The sequence below is a fragment of the Mauremys mutica genome, chromosome 3, assembly GCF_020497125.1.
Source record: "Mauremys mutica isolate MM-2020 ecotype Southern chromosome 3, ASM2049712v1, whole genome shotgun sequence".
Classification (NCBI taxonomy): Eukaryota; Metazoa; Chordata; order Testudines; family Geoemydidae; genus Mauremys; species Mauremys mutica.
This window is the reverse complement of record NC_059074.1, coordinates 210,415,944-210,431,422: the sequence shown is the minus strand read 5'-3', so window position 1 is coordinate 210,431,422 and position 15,479 is coordinate 210,415,944. Positions and strand designations below refer to the sequence as shown.

The window sequence follows — 15,479 nt, the reverse complement described above, 5'->3', positions numbered from 1 at the left end:
CCCCCTGGCCAGAGAGATGCTCACAACCCCTGATCAATACAACACTGGTTACACTCAGTTCAGATTTATCAAGTTTCCTTCACAACCCGAAAGGCTAGAAACCTACTCTTCCTTTTATGTGAAGGCTGAGATTCTGCAGAAGCTCAGAACAACCAGGACAACTCCCTACTCCCCTGGGGCTAGGGTACTGAAAATGGTATTGAAATTACAAGCGATTACTTTAGGTTCCAAGAGGTTTCCTGGTCTTACTGGCATGTTAGGGGGCTCAGAGGGAAGTGTGCCATCTGGGTCTTCAGCAGTCAGTATGCAGTGACCCAGCCTAAAGTAGGGTGAACTGTGCTTCTCGGCCTGATGGAGCAGCCTGCTTTGTCTCTCGCTCCATTTGGGGGGGGTGTTAGATTTCTGGATTCTAAGAAATAAAGTCGTGTTATGTTGCAGCCTTTCAGACAGAGTGTAAATGGTTTCCGCACCCGAACTCCCTGTTTATAGTCCCTGACGAGAGCAGAAGGGATTTAAAACGTTAAGACATGAGGCAGCAAGTCAGCATGAAGTGCACACAACATTCTCCAGCTCCCCACACTTGTAGAGTAAAGCCAGGCCTGGTCTGATGTTCTGTTACCACAGAAGGCCCACAGAGCAACACTCCTGGAAGAAGCAGAAAGATGCTAACATTCAAGCACACCTGCTTCAACAAGGCGACTGCTGTATGTGGTTTCTCTAGATAGAAGCTCTAAGAAACAGCAATCTTAGAACTGGTTACTGAAAACAGCAGTTGGCTCTCTCAACAAGCAAAGCGCTGCTCGCACTAAGGAAGAGCACGTGGGATTTTTCTAAACTCAGTCAACAGTAAAATACTTAAGCGGATGGAACATCTACTTCCTCCCTCCTCCTCCTGGTACCGCAAACACACATTGATGCTCAGAATCAAGTCGTTTTGCTTCAAAACAAGGCAAATTTGATATAAAAACTTCCAGGGCTGACTCAGAGACATGCCTTTTAGGAGTGAGCCGTGTTCAATAGCAAAGCTGTTCTCATGGCCCTGTTGCACTGGTTTCACACGGTGCAGATTCAGTGTGCAGGCATGGCTACCTAACTAACGGGATGATCCAGTGCTCAGTGAAACATCTCCATTGCCATTGGCTAGAGTCCTATCAATAGCACCTCTAGGAGTGAATTGGGCCCCAAGCCCTACCACAAACGATCTGAACAGCAAAGCCAACAAGAGCTTCTGGTAACTGTTCAGTCCAACACTTCCAAACGAGGACACGGATTTCAGGGTGCCTCAGACTTTGGGAACCAGCTTGTGATACCTAGGGCTGTTTTTTCCGAGGCGCTGAGTACCCACAGGCTTCCATTAACTTTGACAGGAGTTGTGGGGGGCCAGACCCTCTGAAAGTTTGGCCCCCAGGATCTCAGATTGGGTACCCAAAAACTGAGACATGCAAAATCAGTAGCCACTTTTCAAATGCTCTAGCCTTAGGGAGCTAACCTTCTGAAAGCGAGGGCCTGATTCTCCACCCACTCCCCCAGGTGTAATGCCATTGTCCTCACTGGTGTTATTTCACATTCGGAGCACGGCGAGTCTGGTCTGTCTTTACCCCAGTGTTGTTTTACGCTCTGCACTACAATGGGGAATTCTGCTTTGGTGGGGATCCCAGTAGAAAATGCTGCACCCTCTCAGACCCAGAGCTGCTTCAATGTCACAGGTCTATGGGAACCAGCGAAAAGCTCTATGCTGAATCTTGCATTTTGTCCCTTTGCTCACACTGCCTCCCTCCAAGGTGGCTGTGATCCCAGTAACCACAGTGCGCTTTCTCTTCTCAGATGAGCAAACTCGTGACAACTTTGCAGCACAAGAACTTCCTTCCAGCGCTAGAAGATGACAAACTGCTCCCTTTCTCTGGGCCTTTCTACTCCACATCACGCTGCTCAGTGTCAGGGCCGCATCCAAAGCCTATTGAATTCAATGGGAGTCTGGATCAGGCCCTCAGTCAGAAGGGAGAAGGCCTATCACTAAGTGAGCAGTTCCCGCCTTCACTTCCCTGGAGGCTAAGCCTGCCATGCCACAAGGTCTGGGATCTCCAGCGCTCCAGTGACTGATACACTGAGAGTCTGCATGTTTTCCCACAAAGTGCAAACATGCATTCAGCCTGGGCCCGTTAGCTCAGATTAAAGAGATAACAAAGCAAGGGGAGGTGTGAGGTGCGCAGCCGTAACAGCTTGCTAGACCTCCGTGAGAGCCAGTTCCCAACACAAAGGGCTATTGGTGTTATTTGTGGTGTCTCCTTCCCTTCTCCCACACTCACAAGAGGCAGGGTGACCTGGGGCAAGCCACTTCCCCTCTGTCTCTCTCACCAGCCCTAAGTTAGGGATAATCTCCAGGCCAATCCTCATAAGCCTCAAGTGCCACATCCTCTAACCACCCTGCTCAATTCCACCACTGTCAGCTCTTGCCTCTTTCCAGCAGGAGTAGCTGCTGCAAGCCGCCTGAGACCTGCACCTCCTGACCTGTGCCTGTGTGAACCATGCTCCGTTCTCGTGCACCGAAGCGGATACAAGCCCACTCACTCTTAGTCACATCCCACAACCACTTCCTCCACATCCCTTCTCTCCACTGCTTCAGAGAGCTCCTGTAGCTGGGTGTCCTGCATCATGGCAGCATAACATGCCTCCACCACGCGGCAAACCGGACGACAAATAGTTTGGAACAAGAGACAATGATCTCCTAAAGTAGGCTGGAAAGATAACTGAGACCAAGCCATGATTTAAACTTCTACTGAAAGGAAAGAGAAGAGGAAGAACACTGAGGCCCTCTGATCTGAGCTTTTTAGCATAGACAGAGCAGATCTTCAGGCCCCCGTCCAACTGATTGGTGCTTCTCAGACAGGAAAATTAGAAAGCTCCCCTTATGGGTAGATTACCCTACTGTAGGAGAGTCCCTGTGTGGCATATAAAGTAGGTGTAGCCAGCTCTGACTACCTGTTCCAGCATCCCCTTAGGCACGGGGGTGGGCCAGAAGCATCTTGGACTCTGGTGATCCTTGGTAGAATGGTCCCTATGGGAACATTATTGCTGGCATAATTTAGAGCAGCCCCGAGATTGATGTAAATTCCACCAGAGACAAACTACTGCCTAGCCAGTCAGTCAGTCATGACTGGGGCTTGGGCAGTCATACCTAGTGGTCAGAGCAGTGGCAGTCAGAGGCGAGGAACAGCTCTGAAAGTCAGTACTGGAGTCCCAGAGCAATCCAAGAGGAATGTCCACCATTACAGCCAACAGAGGAGTCCATCTTGTTGTACAGACACTTCCTGGTCTCCTCCTCCTGAGGCAGTACTTCCTGTGGTATTTATTTCTACAGGGTCTATACAGTAATGCATGCAGCCCTACCACTGCTGCGGGTATGCATCTGCCCTCCTGCAGACCCAGGTTCCTGTCCTGTCCTGCAGAACTTCACAGCCCCAGGATTAGGGGAACAGGGATGTTGCCTACAGCCACCTTTCCCCACTCCCTCTGTGTCCTGAACAGCTTAGCTGGCCCTCAGGATCTGGCCCATGGTTCTCAAAGAGTTGCTAGATATTTGTCACTCCAATGGTGAGCACAAACTGACCTTGGCTGCCATTGGTTTCCTCCATCTCCTTACTGCTATGCAGAACACACACAGTGATTAGCTGATTGGGGAAATGCATGAGGGCCAAGGCTGGATGAGTGCCACCTCCAACTGCAGCTAGTTATTTTAGAAACATAAAATTATCTAGGCTGACTCAGGATCTAACTTCATATTTTCTCTGTGGTTGAGTTTCCCAGCACCCAGCATTTTCATGAACATGCTGGTATTGTGCAGTACTTTCGATCACACAATCACCAGCATTTCCCCATCTCCTGATGACAGCTCATGGTTTACCCTCAAGCACCATCGGTGTACCAGTCACAAGCTGGCTATGAATAGAGCTGGTTTGCGCACGTGGCTGTGTGGTGTCACTGACTGCTTCAATGAGGCAATGGCTATTGCAGATCACTTGGCTTTGCTATAAATCACTATCAGCTGCTAGACTGCGGCCTTATGTGATCACATAGTGAGTGTGTTGGAGTGCAGGGGCTCCCACCAGAGAGGCAGGGAGTGGGATCACTCCATTCCTAACCACCAATCAGCAGAGATGGCTAGCCATGTGGGGAGCACTCCTTAAAGAGATACAGCAGTTTATGCACCCCTCACACTCTGGAGGACCATGGAACTCTGGGTCACAAGACTGGGACTTACAGGCATCATCAAACCCTCTGAAATTAACAAGAAACTTCTGAATGGATTTGTTCTGCACCTCAAGAGTTATACCCACATGGCAACGAATACTGCCAAGGGCTATGTAACCAAGGAAAGGTGTAGGGAGAATAACAGACCAAACTCCACCAGGACTGTGGGTGGAATTAAACATGTCTCACGTGCTGCATTCAGAGTACAGAGCAGGCTACTCATGGCAGATCAAACCAGGGGGCTCCAGCATGCACTCCATACCCCATCAGGCCTACCATACTCTTACATTATTAGTATTTAAGTACTATAACAAGTGACAATTGGTAAATAAAGTGTAGAAGAACATACCCACATAATCACTGTTTAGAAGCCCTAACACACACACTTCAGCACATAAATAGGTGATCACTGGAAACATATCGATAAATAAATGCAAATGGAAGAAGTAGAGAGAAGCTAGAGAAGAATGTAATAGTGACCTGATATGCTAACAATAAAGGACCGTAGAGAGGACAAGGTCACAGAGTGTGATCTCTCCACTTCTAGTGGACCTTAAGAATTGTTTGAGCCCAAAGCATTCAAACCCATTAACAAAGAGTTATAAGTTATGGGGAGATTTTCAGAGGCACAGATGGGAGTTCAGTGCCTAGCTCCCCTTTGAAAATCATCCCCTTCTTCACAGTCACACAGGGGCATCATTCCCCACTCCCTGCACACACCTTTACAAGAGGAAACAATACTACAGAGCAGGTGTCAAACGCTGCCGAAAATACTAGATGGATATTCTGTGTTTGGTGGGTGAGGTGGAGGTTGTGCATACCTTTAAGACCATTTTGTGTGGGGCTGTGGTTTTTTTTTTAGCACAAGTAAACACCTGAGTAAAACAGTTTCTCTCTTTAAAGTGACTCTTCCTCCACTCAGCACAGTCCTTGACAATAGGAAATGATGCAAGCCACATGCTGCCTGCCAGATTTGGAAGCATAGGTGTAAGTGACAGGTAGCGGGAGATCAGGGCCACGGATCACAGCCATCGGTTCTCTGGCGCAGTGCTGCCGTCTGTGATCAAGTTTTGTATGAACTATTTTCCTGGCAATTGACAGATTTTTATTTGCTTGGATTTATCGCCAATGCGGGTAACTATGAATGGAACGACAAACTTCCCATCAAACAGTTAATCTTTTTGTTGCTCTGAAGTCTCGGTTTGGGGACATTTCTCTTCTCACATCAGCAGTCACAGCCTCACCTCGCTGCCGACAGCCCTGACTTTTCGGATCTACTCATTTTGAACTCATCAGTTGCTCTGCACCAGTTCTTCTTTGCAAATGCTCAGAATCACTCTTTATCTTACAAGTCATGCATTTTTGTGGCTTTCGATCCGATCTAACTGTAGAATTCTACTGAATACATTAGAGTGGAGGAAGAATCACTTTAAAAAGAGAAGCTGTTTTATTCAGGTGTCTACTTATGCTAAAAAAAGAGACAGTCCCACACAAAATGGTTTTTAAAATATACACAACCTCCGCCTAACCCACTAAGCACAGAATATCCATCTATTTTTTTGCCTTAATGGATTCATTTATCCAAAATGTTAAAAGGCAAATAGATACAGAAAACAAGAATATCAAGCCGAGGCACAATTAAAAACTTAAATAACCAGCCAGGTAATTGCTAACTTTCAAGAACAGATGTTACTTAAAATACATGAGCATCCATTGAAACATTACACTAAGGTCCCAATTCAGCAAGGTAAGTGCCTTGTACTTAGCATGGGCTTAACTCTAAGCATGTCATCAGTCCCACTGAAGTCATCTTTTGCCATTTTGCATTCTGAAGCACAGGGGAATACTGATGTGCCTACATACAGTTTCTTGCTGAATTGTGTCCTGGATTTGGCGAAGATGCATGAGGAGTAATAATGCAGATTCACCTAGACCTACTCACACCCCCGCTCCCAGGTGCAAATCAATGTGACTTGCCCACAGTGGAGCCGGAAGGCATATGGTAATGCAGACTTGCAAAAACGTCAAGGAAATAAAACCTACTAGCTCCAGTAAAATTTTGCTAGCCGAGGCTTACCAGAAACACTAACGCACACAGCCCTCCCACCCTGCACACTCATACAGACATAGACACACACCCCTGGACAGACACACAGACACACCCTTCAGACCACCAGGTGGACAGAGGGACACACACAGACATCAAATCCTTGGGTGGACAAAGGGGACACACACACACACACACCCCAGACCCCCTGGGTGGACAGAAGGACACACGCCCATCAGACCCTGGGATGGACAGAGGGACAGACACACACACATGCACGCACACCTGTCAGACCCCTGTGTGGACAGAGGGACACACATACATGCATACACCTGTCAGACCCCTGGGCAGACAGAGGAGGACACTGACACACTTCACTCCAAACTTGATCTCATTCTCTCACATATCGTTCACACCAGGCACTCTCTCTCTCCCACAAGTGACAACCACGCCACCCTGCCATTCCATCACTGCTCACCCCTCCCCGCATGTCAGACATCCCAACTTTCCCTCATTCATCCCCCGCGTGCCCATAACGCTGGGCCCCCTCCATTTCCTCCCACCCCCAGCTCATAAGTTCTCTGGTCTCTTCCACCTTAGCTGCACAAATGAATCAGTTTTCTGCTTCCCCCCACCCAAAACGGTTAGCTCTTCAGTGCGGGAGTAGCCATCTCTGCCCTAGCTGGGCAGGGGCCTCCGCCCTGCTCCTCGGAGCTCACAAACAGCGCCAGCTCCCCAGTCCCTAGGGAGGCCCTGGTGTTCTACTAGGACTGCTGGGATCTTTGGCTCCTGCCCATCCTAGGTCTTGGGAAGGGGCCTCTGCTGCTGGGTGGCAGGCGGGTATAAGGCCAGTCTGGGGAGCAGCTGGTACAGCAGGAGTCCTCTAGGTCTGGCCTCAGCTGGTGTCACAGGCACAGAGAACCCAGTAAATGTAACTCCCTCTCCCCCTCAACCAAGAGAAGCAAGGAGCCTGGACCACTCAGTCAGGGCCTTTGCAACTCCTTCTCCATTCTCCATGTTGCTGCCCCTAGCCAGGTTGAGTGGTGCACCCCCTGCAGGCCTAACTGTGCACCCGAGATGGGTGCATCCTCACGGGCGAAAGCTGCAGCATGGCTTACACTCGAGTCGGGTGTTTATGCTTGCAACAAAAACCCTAAGGCCTAGAAACATGGGCCCTGGCTCAACTCCCATTCACTTCAGCACAACTCCGCTGAAATCAACAGACTGACGGTGAAACCCTGGAACAGGGAGACTTCCACACGGGGAAAGACCTCGCCAAAAACATTAAAGGATTCGCCTTTCCTCTGTTGTACACAGTTATCCAGACAGTGTGTGACCATCACCCACCAGCACTCATTGTATTTAAGTGTCTCTGAGGTTAGACATGGAAACCACCAGAGCCCTCCATTGAGGTTTAGCTGCCAGTGCTTTGCTGGCGCCAGGCCCGCCGACAGCAATTCCAGGCCCCAGGGCAGAACAGTCAATGGGCACGGCCAGAGCTTCCACACGCCCACCCTGCTGCCTTCACTGCTGCTGGTACCACCCCGCGCACGCCTAGGAGCCCTGCGGCCCGCCCCGATGATTTAAAAGGGCCCGGGGCTCCCAGCCGCCGCTGCTGGTACCACCCCGCACACGCCTAGGAGCCCTGCGGCCCGCCCCGATGATTTAAAAGGGCCCGGGGCTCCCAGCCGCCGCTGCTGGTACCACCCCGCACACGCCTAGGAGCCCTGCGGCCCGCCCCGATGATTTAAAAGGGCCTGGGGCTCCCAGCCACCGCTGCTGCCTCTGCCATGGGCCCTTTTAAATCACCTGGGCCCCTGGGCAATTCCGCCCCCTCCCCAAACAGTCCTGGCTGGCAGCAACAATTTGAGGAGAAAAACGCCACATTCTTCTCTCCCTGCTGTGGCACCCGACACTTCAGAGCCGCCTAGGCTGCTTTGACATTTTACTTTTAAAATTGATTTGGGACCGATTCAAACTTATCAGCATTTGATTAATTCCTTTTTGAAAAAATTAATTTGCTCAGCACCAAGGCAGTCATTCATAATACAAGCTACCAGGCCTGCTCCTCGGCTGGTGTCGATTGGTGTAGCCCCAGTGAGACAACAATCAAGTTATGCTGATTTATGTTAGTTGAGGATCTGACCCATCACATGTGAAACAAAGCAATCAGACTGTACCTGGGATTCCCATCATGTAATATAACCAGGCTTTGAGGGACAGATTATCCAGGCACAGTTTATAGGAATAGTAGGACCTCACGATCATGTGGAAAACTTTGCTAGACAAGCATGAGTTAGCCAGACGTTGCAAGGGGAAGGAAAGGGGAAAAGGAACCAGGTCCTAGCACTAGGAGCTGCTCAGCTGGCAACAGCACAAGCAGCTGGGCTGGAGGAAGGAGGTGGGGATATCGGGGGGGGGGCGGGGGGGGGGGAAGGACATGAGAGGCAGCGGGAAGCAAGTCTCACAGGCTAGAGAGAGAGACTTGCGCTGGTGTGGCTCGGGCTAGTGCGCTCAAAACAGCTGTGGGACTTTGGCCCTGTGGACTGGCCACCCAAGCTCAAGCCTAGGGGCCAGCGAGCCTGAGCCTCTGCCAGAGCTGCAGCGTCCGCACAACTGCTTTTCGCCTGCTAGGGCGAGCCTGTCTGCCCAGGCTGGGGGCTCGCTCCCACCCAGCTGCAACACAGACATACCCACAGGTACCGCAGACACCAAAAACCACAGGCAGAAAGGGTTTCACTGGCTTCCCCTCCCCACTCATTTACACAAGGGAAGTATGGAGACCCAGGATGCCCCGCGATGATCGGATGAAGTTACTCATACCTAGGTGTAGCAGAGTGAAGCCCCTCACCCTGGATTCCTCTCTGCAAACAGCCCTCCCACACTCTCATGGCAAGTTCAACCCTGTGTGCTTCATTTACAAGGTGCTATATGAAGGCTTGTTCCCCACAACATGAGGCTTTTCCCTTCTCCACAGACACATGATGGGGGAAGAGATCCTGGGCTTCTCTGGCCCTTCCTTCCAGCCTCCCCATTCCTGTCTCTCCAGTAACTGTCTTCTGATGACAAGCTGAATCACCCACCTTGTTTATTGGTTAATTACCACATTTATTTGCCCCATGTGGGAATGCTCACCACATGCCCAGAGTGGTGAGTCAGCCTGTGGCTACTCACACTGTGCTTTATCCACTAAGGAAAGTTACAGGAACCTATCAGTGGTTTGAATGTAAATCACCTTTCAAGGGTGCTAGATTTAAAAAAAGATAGAAACCCAGGAAGTTCTGAATTGAGCTCCCAAAATAGTCAAACCTCTGAAAGGAGAGAAATTCACAGTTAAGGCAGACAAATCCCCTTAACTCTGCCCCTGTGGTGAAAGCAACCTCTCAACTTTCTTCCTTGCATGTGACATATGGAAAATGTCCATCTCAGAACACATGGCTAAGAAATTCGTTTCACACCCACATCTCTGGAACAAAGCAGGATGATGTGTTACCTCACCAAGTGCTCTTTGTACAGCCTAGGTACATGAGCTCTTTAGACACGGAGCTAGTGTGTCGCTGTACAGAGGACATGTGACTCACTAGCTGGCATACACATGAGGTCAGAGAGCCCTCTCCTGTGCAATACATGGCAAAAAGTGTTAGACTTTTAGAATGCCACTGATCCCCTCAGAACTTTGTCTGATCTCTTCAAATTTGATGGAAGGATCCCAGATGGGATCCAGATATAACCTCTCAGTGTGGAGACACATGGAGCTTTTGGGGGGATTTTAAATGGAGGCCAAACATCAGGCTCATCTGTTGAACCTCAGTTAACCATGGAGCAGGTACCAGCACCAAAATGAGGGCTACAAGGCCAAAGCAATCAGTCCCACCAGGCTTAGGGAATCGCTCTCCAACTATGTTTGGGTGAGACAAGGGCCAGTTCTGTGCAAACTGCGGAGCTGCCTCACCCAAGGAGAGCTATTGTCATGTGGCTTTGGACTCCCTTTCGTGCTAACAGAAGGATCAAACCATTACCTAATGGAATAAGAAACTTCACTTATGTTTAAGAATGACTTTCCTCACTTTAGAGCCAATCCTGCTCCCGCTGAGCTATGAAATCCCCTCCCCTCAAACAAATGCAATTCTCAAAGTCACCAACCAGTAGGGATCAGGGTGTCATCCACAGGCAAGTAAGAGTCTGCTTCTATGGAGACCATATGGTTGTAGATATCATGTGATCCCTAGGAGACAATGAAAGAAATGTTTACACTTGCATGTAAGGGGTACAGTGTATCCAGGTACCTGTGCAGGGTGTTTTCCACTGGTAGTTATCAAACCACGTGGACACTGACCACAAACTCCAGCAGAGCCCATGTTACTGGATTGCAGCGTTCAAACGTTAGTGACTTTGAGCTTCCCTACAACTGGCACAGTCTCCACATTACCCAGTAAGCAGAGAGAGGCAAAAGCAACCCTCACAATCCCAAGGCTTTAATCCCACTCCACTGCTCGTTACACTCACAGCCTTATCAATGCTCTAATCACAGTCAAGAACAGAATACTTGTCAGAATGACGGCTTTTATGTACTGGTACAGTGGGCATACTGAAAAGCTTGCCAACTGTACTGAGCCAGAAATTTCCACACCCACAGCACTCCCCTCTGTCTGCCTGTCCTGAACTTCCTTATTGCTTTTTCCCCTAGTGCCCGGAGGGAAGTTACTAGGGAAGGTACCATATAAAACCTAAGGTAGACACTTTCTTGGGGCCAGATCCTCAGAGGTATTTAGGCACCTAACTCCCACCGATTTTTTTTTGAGGATCTGGGTCTTTGACTGAAAGCTTTCTGGTACAAGGACTGGTTTTTTTGTTCTGTGTTTATACCCTAAAAAAATTGCAAAATTAAAAAAAAAGGCTAAGATGCAGGCAATTGTGGTTAAACATGTTATGCTTTTGTTTAGCAAAATCATTAAGTGTAAAAAAATAAAAGTAACTTAAAATTGAAAAAAAAAATCCCCCAAATCTTTTTCCAAATCAGGCCAATCCTCATAATGCTGAAACCATTAAATCTTTGCTGTAACAAAAAATCATCCATAAGTGTTCTTCAGTATGCCGTTCTCTAATTTGGCCATTACAAAAACCAAATGGGTCATGGCATCTTACTATTAATTATCAAAAATTAAATCAAGTAACTCTAGCTTGTGCAGATGTTGTATCTAAAATGTCTAACCCAATTAAATCTGTAAATCCCAAAGCAAAATGTTTTTTTTTAACCATTGATATTGCCAATGGCTATTGGTCAATACCTGTTTCTAAGAAAAGTCAACCTTTTCTAGCTTTCACAGTGAAGGGGGTTCAGTACACTTTCCAAGTCTTACCCCCAAAATTCCATAACAGACCAGCTATCTTTCATGAACAAACAAAGCACATTCTGTCTAGGTTTTACAAACCATCAATTTTATTTCAGTATGTAAATAACATTTGTTTAGCAACAAAAACTAAAAAAAAAAAAAAAAAAAAAATCTAAAGTGCCTAAATAAGCTTTTACAAATCATCAAAAGAGCAAAACTAAAGTATAACCCAACAAAAGCTGCAAGCCATTTTGGCACTAAAGTAGATCAGAAGGTGTCAGGGTCACAAATGCTGCATGCTGTGGTTGGAAGTCTTTGTTGAGGGCAAAAGTCCTTCTGGGCTGGAGAAGGAAGGTTTTCTTCTCTTGTGGTTGGTATTCTGTGTAAGTATGGGTCTGATCCTGCTTCCACTGAAGCAAATAGCAACCTGCAAACTCCCCCTTCCCCCAACTGAAATAGGAGCAAGATCAAGCCCTTAACTTATGTGTCACTTTCTAATCAACGTAACAACTTCTCACACAGAGACACACACACTGCAGGTGTTATGTCTGCTCCATAAAATGTGCTTATGCTGCAAATTATATTTGTTTACTTGGCCTTATCATTAACCAATTAACTATACACTGATGATACACTGCAGTTGTTAAAACAATGGCATTGATATAGTTAAATTTCACAGAAATTCTAAAATATCTCTTTCTATCTAGCATGTTTCAAAGAGCCTTGTTATCTAAGTGTAAGAATGTAACAATGCTATCAGAGGCAATCCTCACTGCACAGCAGTACTTGGGAGAATTATTTTCTATACCTTTGCCTTCATGCCTGATTATAAATGTAATGAGAGCAAAATGTAATTGAGACGCAGCGTGGTCCACATGGCAGGGTACGGTGACTCAAGAGACGGGCTCTATTCCCAGCTCAGCTGTCGACTTGTTGGGTGACCTTAGACAATTCACTTTCCCTTTCTATGCCTTTGTTTTTCTCTCCTTCCAGCTGTTTTCTGTCTTGTCTAGTTAGACTGTGAGCCAGGACTCTCTCACTACATTTGTCTACAGCTCCTAGTGTGGGGGCCCTGATCTCAGCTGAGGCTCTAGGCACTAGTAGAATGAGGTCAGACCAAGGGACATGTCAGCACAGAGTGAAGTACCTATGACACTGGGATACACTTGCATCACTGAAGCAGAGGTTATTTAACGCTTTGTTAGCTGGTTGGGTTGTTCTGGGTCTCCTGGCCCAGAAACAATGGGAAGTAGAAAAGAGCCATTTTCCCAAAAGCCATGAGCAGTGGTGACCCCAACAAGCTTCATTTTCTCTCAGAGTCAGGGAGCTTAAGGCCAGAAAAGACCAGGTGATCATCCAGTCTGCTCTGTACATCACAGGCCACTATCCTGTACGCAGTCCCTTCTGCACTTGCTTGGGAATCCAAACAGACTGAAAGAGTCACAGTAGCTTCTCCTGGTGCTAACTTAACTTCCCTGAGCAGGGCATGTCCCTAATTGCCCGGAACCCCCTTGCACTGGGCTTTTCTGACCACCCACACCACGAATAGCCCCAGCGTCTCCCTCCCTCATCCTGCCCCAACTTGCACATGGCTCTTGGTTCCCCTCCCCTCACGATGTATTCAAGTGTTAGTTGTTCTGATGTTATAGCAAGCAGAGGAAGATCATTGGACAACGTAGCTCATGAGAGAGTTACAAGGCATTTAGGTTAGTGAGATGAATTCAGCCATGCTTCCAAAGCACGAGAAGTACCAAGGATTATCATCTTACCTGGCCTGCTAGATTGAAGTAGGCATGGTTTGTCAGGCTAATAGGAGTAGTGCTGCTGCTTTGAGCTCGGTAGTTTATTGCTAGTTCCCCACCATCGAGTGTGTAGGTCACCCAGACTTTTAGTTCCCCAGGATACCCTTCCTCACCATCTGGGCTCGTTCTGGAGAAGCGTATGCCATTTAGCAGCACCTCCGGGGTCCAGAGAACCTGCAACAACCATTTTGTTGACATTCATTTCTCTACCTCCATTGAAAACCACATGCAAGATACTTGACATGGCTCCATTTCCAGAGGCAAACACATCTCTCAGAATTCTTGTTTACAGCCACAGTGACACTGCATTGTTAGACAGTAAGCTTCTTGGGGCAAGGGCCTTTTTTGTTCTGTGCTTGCACAGTGCCTACCACAATAAGGTCCTGATCCATGACTGAGGCTTCCAAGTGACACAGTAATATAAATCATAATATTTTACTGAGTAACACCCTTCTCTTGTGCTACATGTTGGAATTAACACAGGAAGAAGAGGCTGCCAACCAGTATTATTTCCCACTTCCTCAAGGTCCTGTATATTTCAGATAAATAATCTAAAAACAAATTTATATTCTGCATTTTATCTAGAGGTTCTACAATTTACATTCAGGGATCACTTAGCCCACTCTTAGGGTGGGAGCTCCTCAGCTGCACAGTTTAAAATAGGAAGTGAAAACAAACACTGTATCCAACTGAAATGACGGGGAGAAGTTGGAGGAACAGAACAACTAAAGCTGGAGTCCAATCAGAGCACTAGGGATAACTCTCAAACGCCTCTGATAAGTGTCATAGGATAAGACGGTTACTCACCTGTAGTAACTGGTGTTCTTCGAGATGTGTTGCTCCTATCCATTCCATGTAGGTGTGCGCGCCGCGCGTGCACGGCTCTCCGGAACATTTTTACCCTAGCAACTCCGGCGGGCCGGCTGGCGCCCCCTGGAGTGGCGCCGTCAAGGCGCCCCTTATACACCTCAGCCGGCCCGTCCGCTCCTCAGTTCCTTCTTGCCGGCTATTCCGACAGTGGGGAAGGAGGGCGGGTCTGGAATGGATAGGAGCAACACATCTCGAAGAACACCAGTTACTACAGGTGAGTAACCGTCTTTTCTTCTTCGAGTGATTGCTCCTATGCATTCCATGTAGGTGATTCCCAAGCCTTACCTAGGCGGTGGGGTCGGAATGAGACGTGGCGGAGTGTAGCACCGCAGAGCCGAAGGCTGCGTCGTCTCGGGACTGCTGCACCAACGCATAATGGGAAGCGAAGGTGTGGACGGAGGACCAGGTGGCCGCTCGACAGATGTCCTGGATGGGAACGTGGGCCAGGAAGGCGGCTGACGAGGCGTGCGCCCTTGTCGAGTGTGCGGTGAGCCGGCACGGGGGGACGCGAGCAAGTTCGTAGCACGCCCGTATGCAGGATGTCACCCAGGAAGAAATCCGTTGAGATGAAACAGGCTCGCCTTTCATGCGCTCCGCAATTGCGACAAAGAGCTGGGAGGAACGCCGGAAGGACTTAGTTCGGTCAATGTAAAAGGCGAGGGCCCTACGGACGTCGAGGCGAGGTGAGGCGTGCGGCTTTGGAAAGAAGACCGGGAGGAAGATCTCCTGATTAAGATGAAAGGCCGACCACCTTTGGGAGGAAGGCCGGATGTGGCCGAAGCTGCACTTTGTCCGCGTGGAAGACGGTATATGGGGGACCCGCCGTCAGGGCGTGGAGTTCGGATACTCGTCTGGCGGATGTGATTGCCACGAGGAAGGCCGTCTTCCAGGTGAGATGGAGGAGGGAGCAGGAGGCCATGGGCTCGAAGGGCGGGCGCATCAGCTGGGTGAGAGCCAGGTTCAGATCCCACGTAGGAGCCGGCGGCCGCACTTGCGGGTAGAGGCGGTCCAACCCCTTGAGGAAGCGGGCAACCATGGGGTTGGAAAACACGGAGCGACCATCTACAGCAGGCGGAAGGCCGAAAGCGCCGCCAGGTGTACCCTCAGGGACGAGATCGCGAGACCTTGGCCTTTCAGGTACCAGAGGTAGTCAAGGACCGTCTGGAGAGGGGTCGAGAA

At 48.8% G+C, this 15,479-nt stretch overlaps 1 protein-coding gene across 1 annotated transcript in view; it reads right to left on the bottom strand.

Moving 5' to 3' along the window:
- The window catches only part of GALM (galactose mutarotase), a 36,007-nt gene that overhangs the window by 6,481 nt on the left and 14,047 nt on the right, over positions 1-15,479 (bottom strand). Inside the window, exons 4-5 of the mRNA XM_045010733.1 lie at positions 13,398-13,604; positions 10,439-10,520 (exon numbers count right to left, since the gene is read on the bottom strand). Coding sequence (XP_044866668.1) covers positions 10,439-10,520; positions 13,398-13,604 — 289 coding nt within the window. The remainder of the gene's footprint in view (positions 1-10,438; positions 10,521-13,397; positions 13,605-15,479) is intronic.